The sequence below is a fragment of the Aotus nancymaae genome, unplaced genomic scaffold, assembly GCF_030222135.1.
Source record: "Aotus nancymaae isolate 86718 unplaced genomic scaffold, 86718_ANA_hifiasm-v0.15.2.pri h1tg000089l, whole genome shotgun sequence".
Lineage (NCBI taxonomy): Eukaryota > Metazoa > Chordata > Mammalia > Primates > Aotidae > Aotus > Aotus nancymaae.
In genome coordinates this window covers 18,385,592-18,405,615 of record NW_026988504.1, presented here as the reverse complement: position 1 = coordinate 18,405,615, position 20,024 = coordinate 18,385,592, and the positions used below count along the sequence as shown (strand labels likewise).

The 20,024-nt window shown below is 53.7% G+C and overlaps 2 protein-coding genes across 5 annotated transcripts; both read right to left on the bottom strand.

Annotated features, from left to right (window-relative positions):
- Nucleotides 1-3,114: 3,114 nt before the first annotated feature.
- On the bottom strand, nucleotides 3,115-4,888 carry GH1 (growth hormone 1). Of its 2 annotated transcripts, none has more exons than XM_064369581.1 (5): nucleotides 4,656-4,888; nucleotides 4,265-4,425; nucleotides 3,937-4,056; nucleotides 3,680-3,844; nucleotides 3,115-3,418 (listed from the first exon to the last, which is right to left on the bottom strand). In XM_064369581.1, exons 1-5 carry the CDS (start codon nucleotides 4,663-4,665, stop codon nucleotides 3,221-3,223), a joined length of 654 nt encoding a protein of 217 aa, XP_064225651.1. In that variant the 5' UTR covers nucleotides 4,666-4,888; the 3' UTR covers nucleotides 3,115-3,220. The 2 variants fall into 2 exon arrangements, with proteins under 2 accessions (XP_064225651.1, XP_064225652.1); XM_064369582.1 differs by having other exon boundaries at nucleotides 3,116-3,418; nucleotides 3,937-4,011.
- A 9,879-nt stretch (nucleotides 4,889-14,767) lies between these two features.
- Nucleotides 14,768-18,357, bottom strand: CD79B (CD79b molecule). 3 transcript variants are annotated; one of them, XM_012453897.2, is made up of 6 exons: nucleotides 18,192-18,357; nucleotides 17,289-17,342; nucleotides 16,055-16,366; nucleotides 15,749-15,867; nucleotides 15,444-15,485; nucleotides 14,768-15,335 (listed from the first exon to the last, which is right to left on the bottom strand). In XM_012453897.2, the coding sequence occupies exons 1-6, from the start codon at nucleotides 18,256-18,258 to the stop codon at nucleotides 15,237-15,239; spliced, it is 693 nt and encodes a 230-aa protein (XP_012309320.1). In that variant the 5' UTR covers nucleotides 18,259-18,357; the 3' UTR covers nucleotides 14,768-15,236. The 3 variants fall into 3 exon arrangements, with proteins under 3 accessions (XP_012309320.1, XP_012309321.1, XP_064225790.1); XM_012453898.2 differs by having other exon boundaries at nucleotides 17,289-17,339; XM_064369720.1 differs by lacking the exon at nucleotides 17,289-17,342.
- Between the last annotated feature and the right edge of the window lie 1,667 nt (nucleotides 18,358-20,024).

The following is a 20,024-nucleotide window of genomic DNA, read 5'->3' as shown; positions in this document are numbered from 1 at the left end:
CCTGGCCTCTCTTTAAGGGGCAGGTGGGTGCCCTCTGGCAGCATGCCCTGGTGACCAACCTGAAGGCAGGAAAAGGATGTCAAGATAGCCAGTCCTTGAGACCCACACGGACCCCGTCCCACTCTCTATCCTATCCCTTTCCTCCTCCCCGCATGGTTTCCGTCCTCCCACCAGAGAGAGAGTGTGTGCTGGGAAAAGGGGCCAACCACAGCCAATAGATTTTGGGGGTTCGGGCAAGATTCAGTCCTGAATTCCACTTTGAGTCCTCCTGGGCCCGCCTGAGGGAGCTGGATGCAGTGCTAACACTGACCACTAGAGGGAACCAACCCCATACTTTGCCCTCCACTTTCCCTGCGCATTGGGTCTCCTTCAGGTCCGTGAGGACGAAGAACCCAGACTCAGGGTATAACCCTAGCTCCTTCGACCTGCAGCAGAGATGCCAACCAAGAAACAGAAATCCCGGCAACAGACATGAACCACAAGCGCTTCCTCCCATAGCCCTGAAACCGTCAGAGAATCTCAAAGTTGGAAGAGCTTTTGAAGGTTTGAGTCTCCTCCCCAGCTTTGGGACTCAGAACACATCACACTGAAATATGCCCTATGCAGCCATGGAAGCCCCTCCTCCTTTTTCTCCTCCTCCTTTCCAGAGCTGTGTAGAGGTTTTCGAGTTGCAAACGGCCTGCCTGTGCATTCTCATATCTGACCTGTCACTTGTCTTGTGAAGGAGCTATTATGACATCCCATTTCACAGATCAAGAGACTGAGGCTCAGAGAGACTGACTTGCATGAGCTACCTCAGCCAGGGCAGCAGAACTCCACAAGCTTGCTCTTCCCACATTGTGTCATTCAAAGTCCTTTCTCCAGGCTGGGCATGGGGGTTCATGCCTGTAATCCCAGCACATTTGAGGTCAGGAGTTCAAGACGACTGGTCAACATGGCAAAACTCCATCTCTCCTAAAAATACTAAAATTAGCTGTGCATGGTGGCCCATGTCTGTAATCCCAGCTACTCAGGAGGGTGAAACGGGAGAATCCCTTGAACCTAGAAGGCAGAGTTTGCAGTGAACCAAGATTGTGCCTCTGCACTCCAGCCTTGGTGCCAGAGCAGAACTCTATCAAAAAAAAAAAGACAAAAAAAAGACCAAAAAAAGAGTCCTTTCTCCAGAGCATGTAGCATGCTGCTATTCATTTAGTTATTTTAGCTGGCTCTTTCTCCTCCTCCTCCTCCTTCTTTCTTTCTTCTTCTTCGTCATCCTTCCTCTCTTTCTTCCCGTTCTTCTCCTTATTCTTCTTCCAAATGGAGTCTCATTCTGTCACCCAGGCTAGAGTGCAGTGGCATGATCTTAACTCACTGCAACCTCTGCCTCCTGTGTTCAAGGCATTCTCCCACCTCAGCCTCCTGAGTAGCTTGGATTACAGGTGCCCCCCACTATGCCAGGTGAATTTTTGTACTTTTTTAGTAAAGATGGGGTTTCACCATGTTGACCAGTCTGGTCTTGAACTCCTGACTTCAGGTGATCTGCCCGCCTTGGCCTCCCAAGGTACTGAGATCCAACCCAGTTATTTCAGCTTCTAAATTTCTCTGAGTTCAGGGATCCTGCCCCCAACACAAGCAGCCGTTTGCCTCATTTTGTCCTTCTATAAGGGGCAGATTGTTCTCCCTCAATTCCCAGGTGAGAATGGCCCAGTGGCACGGGGTGCCTTGTGGAAACCTCACAGCAGGACAAGGTGAAGGCAGAGAAGGCCAGGACTGAGCCGCCTGGCCCCTGGTGCCCAGGGTTGGGGCTATTTCAATATCACCTGAAGGTCACAAGCATCAGATGCCCCCCAGAGATGAGAGCAGGATAGAACACCCTCTCCTGCCCTGAAATCTTCCACCCCTGATTTAAGGGCATCAAACACTTGATGCTGTAGAAACACAAGCAAGCAAACAAGCAAACGCTTCCAGAAGTGGTTGGCAGTGGGTGTTGCCAATCAACACTGAAAACCCACACCCCTGTGGTCGAGGATGTGAATTCTGGGCTCTGCCACCTCCCCCTTTTGAGAACAGAAGACAGAGCTCATTTTCTGCCACCACTCCTGAAGGATAACCCGACCAGGACCCCAGACTCATCATCTGCTGGGAGGGCACTGGGCTGTGGGCTGTTCTCCAGGCACGCCTGTGGGAGGACCCAACAGGGATGTCATCAATGACACCAGCTCTGAGAAACATGGGGTCACTGGGAGGCTGGAGACACCACTTACCCCTACTCCTTCCAGCACCACCAAAGAGGAGGAGCCAGGTGGGAATGGAGGAGGGTCCCTGAGCTCCACGTAGCTTTCTGCGTCCCCCACCATCCTTCCTCCAGTGTCAACTGGGACATGGAGCCCCCATGACAGGGCCTTTTAGCCAGTGCAGGGGACTTAGATGTGGACTGTGAGTTCTGCAGGTGGTGCTGGTTCCCACCCCTCTCCATTGCATCTTCCTAAGGGAAGCGAGTATCAGCTGGGATTTATCCCTTCCCATCCAGTCCTCATTGCTTACGTTGTTATCTATCTGGCACCTGCTGTCACTGCATTTGGAAACCCAAATAAAATGTCTCTTCTACTTCCCTTGCCCTAATTCGGACCACAAATGTCCTGCTTCTGTACATCTCAAACTTATTTTTCATTGTTCTCATTTCCCAAGTGTAGTTGCACTTAAGGAATATTCATCTTAAAATTCTTCTGCAGACTAGTAATTGTATGACATTGTTTTCTCACTCTTTGGGGAATTTTTGCTTCTACAATTAATAGCTGATCTTGTTTTCATTTATTTCCACTCCTGAGGGGCTAGGTTTGGTGTTTCTGGTGATGGTTGGGAAAGAAGAAATGCCTTCAAATCATCACTGGGATGACCAGTGGGCTGTGACCAGCGAACTGGGAGCACTGACCTGGTGGAGTGGCCTCAGTGAGTAATGGACAGCAGTCATGTGCCAGCTTCCTTCTGGCCCAGGGAGATCAAGTTCATTATGTTTCAGCGGCCTGGCTCCGAATAGACCCCACAGGCCCTGCAGGTTGTCTTCCCAACTGGCCCCTTGCTCCATACCCCCACCCCCACCCCATAATATTAGAGAAGGACACCTCGTCAGACAGAATGATGCAACTTAATTTTATTAGAACAGGGCTGATGGGCACTGGAGTGCCACCTTCCAGGGCCAAGAGAGGCACTGGGGAGGGGTCTCAGGGATGCCACCCGGCAGCTAGAGGCCACAGCTGCCCTCCACAGAGCGGCACTGCACAATGCGCAGGAACGTCTCGACCTTGTCCATGTCCTTCCGGAAGCAGTAGAGCAGCCCGTAGTTCTTGAGCAGTGCGTCATTGTTCTGTGAGTTTAGGTCAAATTTCCTGTAGGTCTGCCTGAAGATCTCCCCAGTCCGGGGGCTGCCATCTTCCAGCCTCTGCAAAGTGAAGGAAGAGAAGGAGAGGCCAAGCGCTTGGACACTGTTCCCTCTCTCTCTCGGTCATTCTTTTCCCTCCCTCCCCTCCAAGGCTCCAGGGTATAGAGAAAGGCCTGGAGGATTCACGAGTGGAAATGAAGAAGAAGCTGAGTTCTCCTGGGTCAGGGCCTGACTGCTAAAAAGAGAGCAGCAGTGTTTCTTTCCCCCAGTTCTGGAAGCCAGTGGGGCCCAAGGATTGGGGACTCCTGGTGCCACCCTCACCCCCATCAGAGTTTGGATGCCTTCCTCTAGGTCCTTCAGGTACTCATAGACATCGCTGTCTGAGACGCCATACAATAGGCTGTTGGCGAAGACACTCCTGAGGAACTGCACAGGCTCGAACCAGGACTGGATGAGCAGCAGGGAGATGCGGAGCAGCTCTAGGTTCTGCAGGGGAAGGACCAGCAGTGGGTGTGCTGCCCGGGTGCTCTGACCACAGGCCTCCCCCATCCCTGCCTGCGGAGAGGGCGGGTACTCACGGATTTCTGCTGAGTTTCCTTTTTGCTGGCGGGTGTCGGGATAGACTCTGAGAAGCAGAGGGAGGTCTGGGGGTTCTGCAGGAAGGAATACTTCTGTTCCTTCGGGATATAGGCTTCTTCCTAGAAGAAGGACCGCCCACCAAGCTCTATGCTGGTGACCAGCTCCCACTCTTCCTTTTCTGGGACCTCACTCAGTGTATGCTCATCTGCCTGCATCTTCACTTCTGAAACAACCCTGAGCTCCTTTGTCTCCTCCCATTACTTCCCAGCAGGGGAAAGTCACTCCTTCCTGCCACCCCTGACTGGCACCCATTCCCCAAGAGCTTACAAACTCCTGGTAGGTGTCAAAGGCCAGCTGGTGCAGGCGATGGGCGCGGAGCATAGCATTGTCGAAAAGCCTGGATAAGGGAATTGTTGGGAAGGCACCGGCCTCTTGAAGCTGGGGCAGGCAGAGCAGGGTGAAAGCCAGGAGCAGGGATGTCCGGGAGCCTGGGAAGAAACCGGAGGGGAAGGGAGGGAGCTGGAGAGCAAGAGGCCAGTGCTCTTGCTCAGGGTCTGGATTTAAAAAAAATTATTATCTCTCTGGGACCTGGAACATTCTGAGATTGGCTTAGATGGCAATACCCACATTCAGAAGCCCGAAACCCCGGTCCCATCCACAGGGCGCCGCCTCTCCCCTCAGGACATATAATGCCAGAAGGGATTTTAGGGGCGCTTACCTGCAGCCATTGCAGCTAGGTGAGCTGTCCACAGGACTCTCCGTGGTTTGGGGAGTTGTGCCTTGGGATCCTGGAGCTGGTCTCTTGTGGGCCCTTTTATACCCTGGACCCTTCTCTCTCCCTACTTGCCCCTGTTTCTTTGTACATTTATGCATGGGACCACTGACGTGCCTGTGCTAATGGATAATTTAGAAGCTTCTCCCACACATGCTGGTATCATGCCCCCTGGCTTGTCATCTTTCCCTTCCCACCGTCACCAGCGCTGTGAGGGTTGTGCACAGAGTGTCAGCCAGAGGCACCACCCATCCTGGCCTCTTTAAGGGGCAGGTGGGTGCCCTCTGGCAGCATGCCATGGTGGCCAACCCGAAGGCAGGAAAGGATGTCAGGATAGCCAGTCCTTGAGACCCACACGGACCCCATCCCACTCTCTATCCTATCCCTTTCCTCCTCCCCGCATGGTTCCCGTCCTCCCACCAGAGAGAGAGTGTGTGCTGGGAAAAGGGGCCAACCACAGCCAATAGATTCTGGGGGTTCTGGGCAAGATTCAGTCCTGAGCTCCACTTGCTGAGTCCTCCTGGGCCTGCCTCAGGCAGTTGGATGCAGTGCTAACACTGACCACTAGAGGGAATCAACCCCACACTTTGTCCTCCTCTTTTTCTGAGCTTTGGGGGTCCCAGGTCTGTGGGGACAAAGAACCCAGACTCAAGGTATTTCCCCAGCTCCTTGGACCTGCAGCAGAGATAAAAACCAAGAAACAGAAATCCCGGCAACAGACACGAACTTCCTCCGATAGCCCTGAAACCGTCAGAGAATCTCAAAGTTGGAAGAGCTCTTGAAGGTTTGAGTCTCCTCCCCAGCTTTGGGACTCAGAAGACATCCTGCTGAAAGATGCCCTATGCAGCCATGGAAGCCCCTCCTCCTTTTTCTCCTCCTCCTTTCCAGCTCTGTATGGAGCTTATCCAGTTGCAAAGGGCCTCCCTGTACATTCTCACATCTGACCTGTCACTTGTCTTGTGAAGGAGCTATTATGATCATCCCATTTCACAGATCAAGAGACTGAGGCTCAGAGAGACTGACTTGCATGAGCTACCTCAGCCAGGGCAGCAGAACTCCACAAGCTTGCTCTTCCCACAATGCATCATTCAAAGTCCTTTCTCCAGGCCAGGCATGGTGGTTAACACCTGTAATGCCAGCACTTTGGGAGGCTGAGGTGGGTGGATCGCTTGAGGTCAGGAGTTCAAGACGACTGGTCAACATGGCAAAACTCCATCTCTACTAAAAATACAAAAATTAGCTGGGCATGGTGGTGCATACTTGTAATCCCAGCTACTTGGGGGGCTGATGCAGGAGAATCCCTTGAACCGAGAAGGCAGAGGTTGCGGTGAGGCAAGATTGTGCCACTGCACCCCAGCCTGGGAGACATTCCAGAAGCCATCTCAAAAAAAAGAAAAGAAAAAGAAACAGAGTCCTTTTTCCAGGACAGGTAGTGTGGTGCTACTCAGTTTAGTTAGTTGAGCTGCTTCTGCTTCCTCCTCCTCCTCCTCCTCTTCTTTCTTCTTTCTTCTTCTGAGATGGGGTCTCATTCTGTCACCAAGGTTGGAGTGCAGTGGCATGATCTTGGCTCACTGCAACCTCTGCCTGCTGGGTTCAAATGATTCTCCTGCCTCAGCCTCCTGAGTAGCTGAGATTACAGGCACCCACCACTACGCTGGGCTAATTTTTGTACTTTTTTAGTAGAGACGGGGTTTCACCATGTTGGCCAGCCTGGTCTCAAATTCCCCCTGACTTCTGGTGATCTGTCCGCCTTGGCCTCCCAAAGTACTGAGATTACAGGTGCGATCCACCACTCCCAACCCAGCTATATTAGCTTCTAAATTTCTCTGAGTTCAGGGATCCTGCCCCCAACACAAGCAGCCCTTTGCCTCATTTTGTTCTTCTATAAGGGGCAGATTGTTCTCCCTCAATTCCCAGGTGAGAATGGCCCAGTGGCACGGGGTGCCTTGTGGAAACCTCACAGCAGGACAAGGCGAAGGCAGAGAAGGCCAGGACTGAGCCTCCTGTCTCCTGGTGCTCAGGGCTGAGTCTATTTCAGTATAATCTGAAGGTCACAAGCATCAGATGCCCCTAGAGATGAGAGCAGGAAAGAACACCCTCTCCTGCCCTGAAATCTTCCACCCCTGAGTTTAAGGGCATTGAGCACTCGATGCTGTAGAAACACAAGCAAGCAAACAAGCAAACGCTTCCAGAAGTGGTTGGCAGTGGTGTTGCCAACCAACATTGAAAACCCACAACCCTGTGGTCTAGGATGTGAATGCTGGGCCCTGCCACCTCCCCCTTTTCAGAGCAGAAGACAGAGCTCATTTTCTGCCGTCATTCCTGAAGCATAACCCGACCAGCACCCCAGACTCATCATCTGCTGGGAGGGCACTGGGCTGTGGGCTGTTCTCCAGGCACGCCTGTGGGAGGATCCGACAGGGATGTCATCAATGATACCAGCTCTGAGAAACATGGGGTCACTGGGAGGGCGGAGACACCACTTACCCCTGCTCCTTCCAGCACCACCAAAGAGGAGGAGCCAGGTGGGAATGGAGGAGGGTCCCTGAGCTCCACGTAGCTTTCTGCGTCCCCCACCATCCTTCCTCCAATGTCAACTGGGACATGGAGCCCCCATGACAGGGCCTTTTAGCCAGTGCTGGGGACTTAGATGTGGACTTTAGACCATGGAAGAAGCTGCCCTTGGAATGAGGGTGGCAGGGGCCTGAGCTGGGGACCACTCCATAACTCCACAGGTGGACACAGGGGTGGCGAGGCTCCCCAGACAAGTTACTGCCAGGAACACGTGGGACAAGCCAAGGGAGGGGAGTGTCTCCTCTCAACTTTCCATTTCTATAGCTCCCAGAATTATGGTGACTCAGAGGACTCTGGAGACCCCTGGGGAAACACCTTTACAAAGGGTTACCATCGCAACCACTGGACCAGAGGAATGAACTGAGGCCCATACATGTGGGTAGAAGTCAGTGACTTTTTTCTCTACTCTAGAATCTTCCCAGGGCCTTAAGCAAAGGAGACCACATCCATAATTCATTGCTAGTAAAAAGTAATCTTTGAATTAGACTTGGGATTTTCCTAACAGTACTGGGAAGTCGCCCACTGTTGGGAGATCACTTGGGGCCATATCCCTGGCTCCTGAAGGCTGAGAGAATACCCAGCAAGGGCCCCACATGGCCAGTGGGGCGAGGCTGGGCTTCGCACCTCCAACCTCAGTCTCAAAAGGCTCAGGATACATCTCACAATCATCTTGTTTTTTTTTTTAAGACTCTCTCTTTATAATTTTGGATTCATGAATTTCTCTGTGTGTTTGGAAGCCCTTCCTATGTCCAACCTCAACTCACTCTGGGGTTCTCTGTGCCTGCTGTGGAAAGTCACAGATCTGCTATTGATCCTGAAGTGGTGTCTTTCAGGCTTTGAGACCTCCTCTTAGGTTCAAGACTGTGGGGTTGAGGATGATCACATTTTTCGAAGCCATACTTACCCAGTCTTAGGGACAGCCTTCGAGGGACTGGTGGGTGCTCCTTCCATTCCCACTTTGGGTGATTTGAGGCCCAGCCTTCCCACCTGCAGCTCTGTTCTTTCTTCTTTCAGATCAGAGGCTGGTTATCGCATCCTGGACATACTCCACCTCCTTTTGGCTTCCAGTGTCCTTTCTGTGAGTCTTGGTACTGAGTCAATTACTCTGCTCATTGGATTAAGGTCTTCAGAGAATATTATGTGGGGATTCCCAAGGGCTTTCCTAGGGGAGGTGAGGAAGATGATCAATACTTCTGCGTGTCCACCATGTGCCTGGCACTCTACTGAGCCTTAGGGATGTGAGTCCCACTTCATAGCTGAGGATACTGAGGCTCAAAGAGATAAGGTGGCTTGCCCGGAGTTCTCCCAGTTCCTAAGTGACTACGTCTTTCCTTCCATGCCAAGATCTTTAGAAACCTCATACAGTAAAGATGGCAGCACTTCTAGGCATAGACAGGACTTGCCTCAGTGCAAAGCTAGCAGGACAGGGGTCAAGCCCCTGCACAGAGGACGTTCCACGAAGATGGGGGGAATTGAACACAAGGAACATCAGTTGCAGAATGAGGTGTCTGTAAGCATTAGGAAAACTGGTAGAAAACAACGACCCAGCGTAGCCTGGTTTAGTGAACCGAGGCACATCATGCTGCAAATTTGTATTGCACATTTCAGTGTACATTGCGTTTCACTTCCTGTATCGCATTGGACCCTTAAATTTGCCACATGATATGGCCAGGGGGTTCAGGCATGGAGGAAGGGCCTTGGAAGGCTTGTGGGAGGAGAGGGGCGGGCATGGTTCTGTTTTGACGGGGGTATTGTCTGCACTGGTTGATGATCTCTGAACAACCAAGAAGTATATAACCGTCTACCTAACTGGACATGCTAAGTAATTTCACTTTGGGGATTATTCTCCAGGGAGACAGTCCATTGAAGAGAAGTGAAAAGCATCAAGCTATGTCTAGTAGTTGTAGGAAGTCTGGGGTGCTTTCCTGATGGGGTGCCCTCACCCGGATATAGCCTCTCCTTCCTTTGACCTGTCCTGTGGCTATTTGTAGATGTTTTATTCCTCTTACCAGACTGTAAGCTCTTTGAGGCTGAATTTCTGCCTTGTGTCTTTTCATTCATTCATTCATTCGTTCATTCATTCATTCTTCTATATGTGTATTCACTGATTCAACAAGTAATTGTTGCCTATAACATGTGCCAGACATTGTACCAGGCAGATGGGCATACCTAGATAAACAAAATATATGATCCTTTCTCTTCTGGAGCTAACGATCTACTGGGGACAGAGAAGAGCAAACAAATAAATATATAACAGTAAAATAGAAATTTCTAATTGGAAACATTGCCATGAAGAAAATAGCTAAAATATGGAGGGAGAGAATAAGCCAGGAGGTGAAGGGATGAGGCAGCTGGCACAGCGTCAGGCCCAGAAATTCAATGAGCATCTACTAAGTGGACCCAATGCATGAGAGGACAGTGCCAAGCAAAGAACTCAAATGTCCAACCGTCTGGGCATGGTCAGGTAGCCCATGCTGTGTCTGGACATCCTCCTACTGGTATAATTATTTTAAAATAACAAGGACAGAGCAGGGGGCGGTGGCTCACGCCTGTAATCCCAGCACTTTGGGAGGCCCAGGTGGGCGGATCATCTGAGGTCAGGAGTTCAAGAGCAGCCTGGCCAACATGGTGAAACCCTGTCTCTTCTAAAAATACAAAAATTAGCCAGGCATGGTGGTGTGTGCCTGGAATCCCAGCTACTTGGGAGGCTGAGGCAGGAGAATCTCTTGAACCCAGGAGGTGGAGGTTGCAGTGAGCCAAGATCATGCCATTGCACTCCAGCCTGGGTAACAAAAGCGAAACTCCATCTCAAAAAATAAGTAAATAAATACATAAATAAATAAAAATACAAATAAAATAATGACAGGAACTTGAATGTATGACAATATGTACATGAGCAAAATTAAATGCACAAGGTGACAAGGCAGTGTGTTCAAGTTCCCAGGATTTTTTTTTTTCTTTTTGAGATGGAGTCTTGCTCTGTTGCCCAGCTAGAGTGCAGTGGCACTCTCTTGGCTCACTGCAGCCTCCGCCTCCCAGATTCAAGTGATCCTCCTGCCTCAGCCCCCTAGTAGCTGGGATTACAGGCACGCACCACCATGCCCGGCTAATTTTTGTATTTTTAGTAGAGATGAGGTTTCGCCATGTTGCCCAGGCTGGTCCTGAACTCCTAACCTCAGGTGATCCACCTGCCTTGGCCTCCCAAAGTGCTGTGATTACAGGCGTGAGCCACCATGCCCAGCCCCCAGGAATGTTCTATATGGACTCACAGCTTACAGAACTGGAACTCCCTACTTCCCCTCCTGCCATGTGGGGAAAATATTAGGTCTGGTGGGGGTGGGAATCCCTTTAAAAAAAAGTTGAAAATTGTCTTAGGATCAGCCTAGTGTGTTTTAACAAACTACACTCTGAATTAAGTCAGGAGATAATACTCATTAATTTTTGTTCTCTGCAGTCACCTGTTTCTAAGTAAAGGCTTTGCATGGGAGAGGCAGGTGTCCCAAAAGGAAGGTTTGTGATTGTTTGCAGCTGAGTCAATGGCAGGACCAGAGGATGACATGCCAGGAGCAGCTTGGAGACTTGGGACACACCCAGGAATGTCACAGATGTGGGCTCCGAATCCATTTCTTGAGGTCAACCAAAGAGAGCAGACAGGGATGGCAAATACCACGTTCTGGGATGGCATTTTTTTTTTTTTTTTTTTGAAACAGTCTCACTCTGTTGCCCACTCTGGAATGCAGTGGGATGATCTCAGCTCACTGCAACCTCCCCATCCTAGGTTTAAGCGATTCTCCTGCTTCAGCCTCCTGAGTAGCTGGGATTACAGGCATATGACACCACGCCTGGCTAATTTTCATTTTTGTTTTTGAGATAGTTTTGCTCTTGTTGCCCAGGCTGGAGTGAAATGGCGTGATCTCGGCTCATTGCAACTTCTGCCTCCCAGGTTCAACCAATTCTCCTGCCTCAGCCTCTTGAGTAGCTAGGATTATAGGTATTCGCCGTCAGGCCTGGCTAATTTTGTATTTTTAGTAGAGATGAGGTTTCTCTAGGCTGTCTTGAACTCCCAACCTCAGGTGATCTGCCTGCCTCAGCTTCCCAAAGTGTTGGGATTACAGGCGTAAGCCACTGTGCCCAGCCTAATTTTTGTATTTTTAGTAGAGACAGGGTTTCACCATGTTGGCAAGGCTGGTCTCGAACTCCTGACCTCATATGATCCACCTGCTTCGGCATCCCAAGGTGCTAGGATTACAGGCATGAGCCACAGCACCTGGCCCCGAGATGGCTTTAGAGGCCCCTCAGAGAAGCCTCAGCCAGGCCAGACACCTACTAAGGGATGAACACTACATGTTCTTGCCACCCCAACAGCACCCAAATAGCCACAGTTTTTTGTGTTTTGTTTTTCTCTCTGATTCTGCTGGAAAAATACCCAAAACCTCCGGTCAGATCACTCCAACCCTAGCAGCACCTGCAGCAAGAGAGCAGGAAGTCAAGCTAGAATGGAGGAGGAACCGCCCGTGATTCAACCGGGGTCCCCGGGGAGGAGCTGGATTCCCCCAGTGGGCAGCGGGGCATGTGCCCACCAGGGGCCTCAGAGCTGAGTTCTGGGGAGGGGGCTTGCAGGGGGCAGCTGCAGAGCTGGGCTCCTGGAAGGATGGCACAGTGGCTTCCTCTGGAGGGTGCTCGGAGGCCCCCTACCAGGCCCTGGTAAGAAGGGGTGGGGCCTTTGGGGCCTCGGACTTTGTGAACACAGGAAAAGCAAATCCCCCTTCAAATCACAAACATTTGAAGACAGCCAAAGTTGCCCCTGGATTCCCCCTCCTTTTCCTCCTCCTAAGGTTTGAGGTCTTACTGCTGCAAGGCCCTTCAAGAGAGGCGGCCGTGGTGCAGTGGGGAAAATGCTGGATTTGGAGTCAGAAGGTCTAGGTGTGATTTCGGCCAGTTAATGGTAACTTCCCTGGGCCTTGATTTCCTTGTTTGTAAAAAATCAGATAGTGCGACCCTCTTCCAGGGACATCAGGCAGAGTGTAAATGAAGATGGATATGTTCAATCCATTTTTCTTGCGTTTAAGAGGTGCTCAAAATGTATTTGTTGAACCCAATAAAAGCTTTCGGTTCATATTCTGTGTTCTGATTTTGTGGTGGTGATACAAATCTATACATTTGCTAAAATTCTGTATACCCAAAGGAAACAAACTCAATTTTTTTTCTTTTTTGAGACAGAGTTTTGCTCTTGTCGCCCAGGCTGGAGTGCAGTGGCATGATCTTGGCTCACTGCAACCTCCACCTCTTGGGTTCAAGCAATTCTCCTCCCTCAGCCTCCCAAGTAGCTGGGATTACAGGTGCCTGCTACCACGCCTGGCTAATTTTTGAGACAGGGTTTCACCATGTTGTCCAAGCTGGTCTCGAACTCCTGACCTCAGGTGATCTGCCTGCCTTGGCCTCCCAAAGTGCTGGGATTACAGGTGTAAGCCACCATGCCTGGCCCGCAATTTTATTGTGATGATTTTTTTTTACAGAACAATGTCTGGTCCAAAGTTTTTCCCTCGGATGGGCTTTAGGATTCCCATTTTGCAGATAAAGCAGCTGAGACCTGAGATGTCTCTTGTCCCCACCATCAGTACCCAGCTATGTTTCCATTGCCTATGAGAGTTTTGGGGGTGCACAAGACAGACATGAGGTCTCCCAGAGCATAAGCCCTTAAAACAGAAAAACAGACCAGGGAGGGCTCCTACATTAAACTCATGAAGTCAAGCCCTTTGTGGGTGTCTGGTGGAGGGGCCAAGACCTATGCTCAGATGATTTTCTGTTAATGAGAACTTCAGGCCGGGCGCGGTGGCTCATGCGTGTAATCCCAGCACTTTGGGAGGCTGAGGTGGGTGGATCACTTGAGGTCAGGAGTTCGAGACCAGCCTGGCCAATATGGTGAAACTCTGTCTCTACTAAAAATACACAAATTAGCCGAGCATGGCAGTGTGTGCCTGTAATCCCAGCTACTCAGGATTACAGCTACTTGGGAGGCTGAGGCAGAAGAATCGCTTAAACTTGGGTGACAGAGGTTGCAGTGAGCCGAGATCGCGACATTGCACTCCAGCCTGGGCGACAGAGACTCTGTCTCCAAAAAAAAAGAAGATAATAATAAAATAAGAACTTCAAAGTCTCAGGGAAACTGAGTTGTTCAAAGGTGTTAAAAAGTGTTTAGGTAAAGCCAAGGCCTCCCCCAACCCAGGGCTGCCTCAAGCAGGGGGAGACCCTGCCTGGGGGAGAAATGAAGCCTCCTCCCACCTTCTACCCGGCTGCCTAGGTCCCAGGTGGAGGTCGGAGGACGTAATTAGTGCCACTATGCAAAGCAGCAGGAAAGGAAGGGCTTCGGCTCAGTAGAGGCTGATGCCAAAACAACCCGGCTCCCTGCAGCGGCCCAGAGACCGGAGAAAACACAAGGCCTGCCCGGCTTGGCCCAGCTTGACCCGGGGTGGTGGAGACACTGACCTCAAACCGCAGATGTGGGTGCCTGCCCCGCCGGCCCCACCTGGAATTCCAGAGGCAATCTGGTGAAAATTGGCACTTTTCTCACTAGTTTCCGTGTGCTAACCTTGATTCCCCAGTTAAACTGGCAGCTCCCCAAGCATAGGGGCTCCCTATGAATTCCACAGGGGAATTTAGAGCAGGAACAGCAGAGAGGCCTCGAAGGATTCCCTCCGGGGTCAACAGGAAGTGGAGCACAGCCTGTTGGGAGGGGGGTTTGCACACGCAGGTTGATTGCACTTGGCCTCCCAGGTGGGAGCTGTTCCTAGGACCTCCCACAGCTGGTGGGCTGGAGGGCCCTAGGAGCCATTGTTTGAGGACCCTGGGAACATAGGGGACCTCCGATGTGAAACTGGGAAAGTCTGAAGGGGTACCATGGCTAAGAACCCCAAGGCTTCACCATACAAAGTCCCACTCTTTAGATCTCACTCTTGATGGCTTCGCATCAAGCTTTCCTAGGCCCCTTGGGAGGTGGGGGTGGGGTGTTGTAGAGGCAGGGAAACCCCTACCCTCAGGGAGCTTCCAGTTTGACTGGAGAATCAAGGCCAGAGTGAGTAGCACAAGGCAGTAGCTAAGTCACCGCTGCCTAGGCTGGTCTGAATAGGGCTTGGACAGGGACTAGGTGCTTTGGGAGGGCTTCCAGTAGGTGGAGGCAGAGCGGGACACAGTTACTGCTTGTTGGCTGAATGGAGTGCAGGGTGAGGGCGTCCCTGCTGAGGGGAGTGACAGGCCCAGTCACTCGCCAGCTACTCTGGGTCCAGCTAGGGCCTGGCATGCAGCCCCCAGTTCAGGGGGAAGAAAAGGGGGTGTGACCACAGGCTCCAACTGGGTCTTCAGAGAGAAGGGGTGGCAGTCACCTCTCTCACACCCTCAAGGGCTCACAGGTGCCACATTCAAACAACAGAAGTGCCTACATAGACATTCCTATCCACCCCAAACCCATAAGATGTCACGAGCCTGTGTGTGGTTTCTCAGGACACATCGTTTATTCCATGGGGAAAGGGGCTTGAGGCTGGGGCGCCCCCTGGGGTGGGAGCAGTTGCAGGCCAGGAATAATGTTCCCATGGCTCTTCTGGGGCCCAGTTGGGTCCACGGCTCTTCCCAAGCTCTGCTGGGAGTCCCTTGGCTCCGAGTCCATTTTCGCGTTCTGGACCAGTCTCTGCCTCCCCATCCCACGCATGGGGATGGATCCCCTCATAGCACCCCAGGAGGCTGGGTCCCATCCGTCCCCAGAGAATCCCTCCAGGTCGCTGCCCTGTCGTCCTTCTGCTCCAGGCCCTTTGGCAAGAACTGGGGACCAGGGCTTGGAGATGAGTGGCAGGTCTGGTGGGCCAGCTTCAGAGGCTGGCTGGGGGTCTGGGAAGGGGGCTGGGCCACGAGCCAGGAAGCTCCAAGCAGTCACTGAGGCCAGGCAGCCTGCGTGCAGGACTCTCACTCCTGGCCTGGGTGCTCACCCACAGACCACTTCACTTCCCCGGTCCGCAGCGTCACTATGTCCTCGTAGGTGGCTGTCTGGTCAATGTTCAGACCCTGGAGACATGAGGTAGAGCTCAGGCTGGGGCCACACCCTGACCACACCAGCAGATCTCGGCCACTGACCCGAGGACTCAGAGCTGCGGGGCCTGCCCTGCTCCTTACCTCGTAGGTGTGATCTTCCTCCATGCCGGCCTTGCTGTCATCCTGGGGGCAGAAAGGGTTGGAGATCAGACTGTTAGTGTCCCCCGGCCCCATCCCCCACTGGGCCAGGAGTAAGGGCTCAGGAGTGAGGTGCATTCTGCAAGAACAGCTGAATGAATAAATGAAGGAAGGATTGATTGAGTAGGTGAGCCAGTGGGGAGGCTCTGGGAATGGGCTTGGCTGGGGAGGGGGAGACCCTGCCTATGTCTGGCCTGTGCGGTGGCCTCCTCTGTGGTCCCCCAAGGCTTCCCCTGTCCCCTGATCACCTTGTCCAGCAGCAGGAAGATGGGCACGATGATGAAGAGGATGATCAGCAGCGTCTGGATCATGATGATGCTGTCCTTCAGCGTGTTCCTACGCTTCAGCTGTTCCAAGGTGCTGAACCCTGTGGGGACAGGGTGGGGGGGTGTGAGCCTGGGTCAGAGTCCACCTTTTAGGCCTCCAAGGGCAGCTCCCCCAGGTCCCAGTGGCTTTCCTGGGTGCTCTAGGGCCATGGCCATTGCTGCAAGAAGCAGGCCGGGCTGGGGTGGGGGTGGACGGCTACAGGAGCGTCCCGGCCACCTGGCACATACCCATGACTCTCAGCTCCGTGCCGCAGCCCAGGTAGACTTCCAAGGAGTTTTTGCACTCCTGCTGGCAGAAGTAGATGCCGTTGTCCTCAAACTGGATGTCTTGGATGGTGAGGGTGGTGACAGAGCCGTTCTGGGTCTGATGCATGTGGCCCTGTTCCAGGTTCACCTGCTGGGGCTCCTCATCCATCTTCCGCTTCCGGAGCCAGCTCACAATGCTGGAGGTGCCGTCCGTGTGGCACTGTATTTTCACTGTGAAGCCCCGTTTCCTGGCTATGAAACGTGGGTGCTGCCAGATCTGAGAGCAAGGGCTACCTGTGGGCGTGAAGGCCAGGCTCAGAATTCCTCTTGGCATCTTCCTGACTGCCAGCCCCCACAGCAGGCCCCTGCCCTGGCTGGCACAGAACCCGGGGCTCAGTCCTTGCTTCTCAGGGCATGGGACAGGCAGGCTGCAGAGCCACGTGAGAGGCTGAGCCACGTGAGAAGCCACGGCCAAGCTCTCAGACTCCGCCCCTTCCCGACCGCCCCACCTACTCTTCGATTTTCCTTTAGAAGAAAGCTGGGACCTTGCCATTCCTTCCCATGCCCGTTACAACAGCCTGACCTGGGCCACATCCCCAGGACCTGGAGGCACACAGGCCTGGTGCTTCTGCCCCTCCCTTCCCTGGGCTTCCCTGCACTCGCCTGAAATCATCAGTCTCCTTGGTTTCTTCAGGGATACAGGCAAACTCCTAGCCTGGCAACTGAGCCCTTCCTCGGTCGACCCCCACCCCCCCACCTGACTTCCCTCCATCATCCCCTGCTTCCCTCCTGAAGGGACTGGGTCCACTTCTTGTTCCAGAACCCTCTTTCCAGCTTCGACTGCCTTGTTCTCAGCGAGCACTCCCCGGGAATCCCTGAGCTCCTCACACAGTGACCCTGCCCTGGAGGGCTCGCGAGGCTCAACCAGATCCCCAGCTAGACAGGCCAAAGCCTGAGCCCTAGAGAAACCCCCAAGCTCCCCTGCTGTGACCCAGAGTTTATCCCAGCCCCTCAGTGGCCACGGCTGGAGAGCCTGTGTCTAATGAGGATGACAGCGGGCCTGGGGTGGGGTTCGCAGGAGATCCTAAGGAGGCCTGGGGATGGGAGTCCTGGATGGGGAGATCAGACAAGGGTGGGAAGCGGGGCCACCCCCAGGACAGGACCATAGCCGAACACAGGCAAACTTGCCCTCAGAAGGGTGGGTGAGGCCACTGACCTTTGGGATTCCGGTACAGTTCCTTTGAACTGACTGCTGGCACCGGCTCAGCTGCTGGGAGGGAGGAAGTGGGTGGGGCCAGGTCAGGGCCTGCTCTGGCCCGGGCTGCCCCATCCCTGCATGCCCTCTAGGTTCCAGAACTACTTCCTCCTTCCATGACAGCAGCTTCAAGACCCTGCAGTCCTCCCTGCCCCCTGTACTTGAAAGACAGGAGTGGGGTGGGGGTACTGGAAACCTCGCCCCAAGCCCCCAGCCCCCAGCCCCCTTTCTGCCTTTGACCCTCAGGGTGGCTTTGAGCGGGCATCTGAATGAGACAGGAAGGACAGGAAATGTCAGCATTTTGAGAGGCCAAGACAGGAGGATTGCTTGAGGCCGGGAGTTTGAGACCAGCCTGGGCAAAATAGGAGGCCGTGTCTCTATTTTTTGTTTTTGTTTTTTTTTTAAAGAGAAACAGGAAGAAAGTCACAGTCCGGAGGCTCTTCCATCTCCCAGAAGAGGGGGCCTCATTTGGATCACGCATCTTCCAGGGTCCAGCTGGGACGGCCCCTCCCCTGCTGGCCCCCAGGCAGTGCCCTCAGCCTCTTCCTCCTGAGCCCAGTTCTTCTACGGTCCTGGCTGCTAACTCTGGCTTGCTTCTCATGCCCAGCTCAGCCCGACGCCCTCCAGGCAGGAGAGGGGCTGGGGCCACAGACTCCTGACCCCCTCCCCATGTGCAGCTGACACCCACAGACCCAGGCCCCAGGGCCATGAGAGAGAGAGAGAGAGAGAGAGACAGGCGGCAGAAAGAGTGAGAGACAGAGGAGGAGGGTGGAGTGAGCGGGGCGGGGGGGCGGGGGGGGGGCTGGGCCGCAGGGCCCGGAGAGCTGGAGACAGAGCGAACCCCGCAGGCCTCGTCCTGGGTACCTGAGAGCAGCAGCAGCAGCACCACCAGCCAGGGGCTGGGCACAGGAGACAACGCCAGCCTAACCATGGTCACCGCTCCGTCCCCAACCCCAAGCCCGTGACAACGTCGGAGGCCGCTTGGGGGAAAGCGTGTAACTGCACCGGCTGCAGCCTATCCCCTCCTCGCCTCTTCCTCACCAGGCCCCTTCCTGCCATGCAAATCGGGACCCAGGGGAGGCACCAGCTCTCCCGGGACCCTGGGGGAGGGCAGGCTCTTGTCAGCTGGGTCGCTGAGGCTTGGCAGTCGCCCAGCTTGAGCAGCACAGCTGGGGTCCTCAGTGGATGCCTCGGGGGACCAGCCTTCTGGAGGCAGCCTGTGCTCCCGCCTCTCTGTGCCTACCCCACAGGTGGTCATCCTCTGGGACAGCCAGCCTCCTCTCTGCCATCTGAGCCTGGCAGGTCTTTATTCCTGGGCCCTGAGCAAAATAGGCACCTGTCCTATGGATGAACTTGAACTTAGCTCCTCTGCCCCTAACTTTCCTTCACCCTGTGGGAAGAGGAGCACTGAGGAAGGACAGTGCAGGGGGCCGGGGGCAGCCACAGACCCAGGCCAGGCACCTGGAGGGGCCCAGAGCAGAGCCTCGTGGCTGGAGTGCAGGCAGCCATGCTGGAAGTTGACCCTGTGGAGGATGGGAGCTATAGAGGTTCTTGAGCAAGAGCAGGCCAAGTGTGGCAGCCACCGGGAGAAGATTCAGTCCAGGCCCGGGTGAGAGGCCTCCCTTCCTTATGCTGTGAAAGCGTTTGTAGGGGCTGCCCAAAAGGGTGGGTGTAGGTGGAGACAGCTGTGAGAAAACCCACCATGTAGCCATCGGGGCTTCTTCAGGGGTTCTCAACTGTGGGATTCTGAGTGCATGGAATTGTTGTCTGCAGGTCCAGGGGGTCTTAGGCAGGGAACAGGGGCTGGTGTGGGAGAGCCCTCAGGTCCTCCAGCTGTAGCCTGCCTGTCTGCAGGGTGCTGGATGGAGCCACAGTGCTCAGGAACTCATCTAAGCTAATCTTTGGGGCTGCCCTTGGGTCCAATATAGCCCCTTCCGAGACGGTCTTGTGCAGGCCCCAACCTGCACAACCGTCCACAGCAGGCTTGTGGACCGCAGCCCCGCAGCTAAGCCCTCTGTGAGTTTTATATCTCCTGGCAGCTTCTTTTTTGTCTCATCCCCAACCCCTGGGAGAGGAAGGGATGCTAAATTGTCGGTGCCTTCTGTCCCCATCTCTCTTCCCCACGATCCTCCATTCTCCAGCCTGTGCTGGGTAGGTCTGACTGGATTTAGGGAGAAGCAGACCCACCTCCCATGCCACGGCTGGAAGGCAGAGGGTCTAGGCGGTCCCTCTTTGGATCTGGGGCTGGGCCTCACACCTTACAAGGCGGGAACCACTCTCAAGGGGTGCAGGCCAGGATCTGAGCCACAGAAATTGAGGACAGGAGGATTAAGGTTTCATCTGAGGAACAGCTCGTTCCGGGCAGTCCCAGATGTTCTTGCTTATCTCCAGATGTTCCAAATGAAAAAAAAACATTTCTCTGAAAAGGTGTCAGATGTTCAGTTCATGGAATAAACAGCCCAGAGATGTAAACATCACCTGAGGTCAGCATGGGGCCCACAGCCCCAATGCTGGTGAGGGCGGTTGGAGAGAGACTGACGGGGGAGGCGGGGGGCAAAATCTGGGGGTCTCTTGGTTTGGGAAATACTCTTCCTGAGCCCCTAATGACAGAGCCCTTGGTTAGCTTTGAGGCTGGAATCTCCCCTAAGTCGGGGTGTATGACGGGGAAAAGCTTGGGGTACACATATTTGTGGTGTG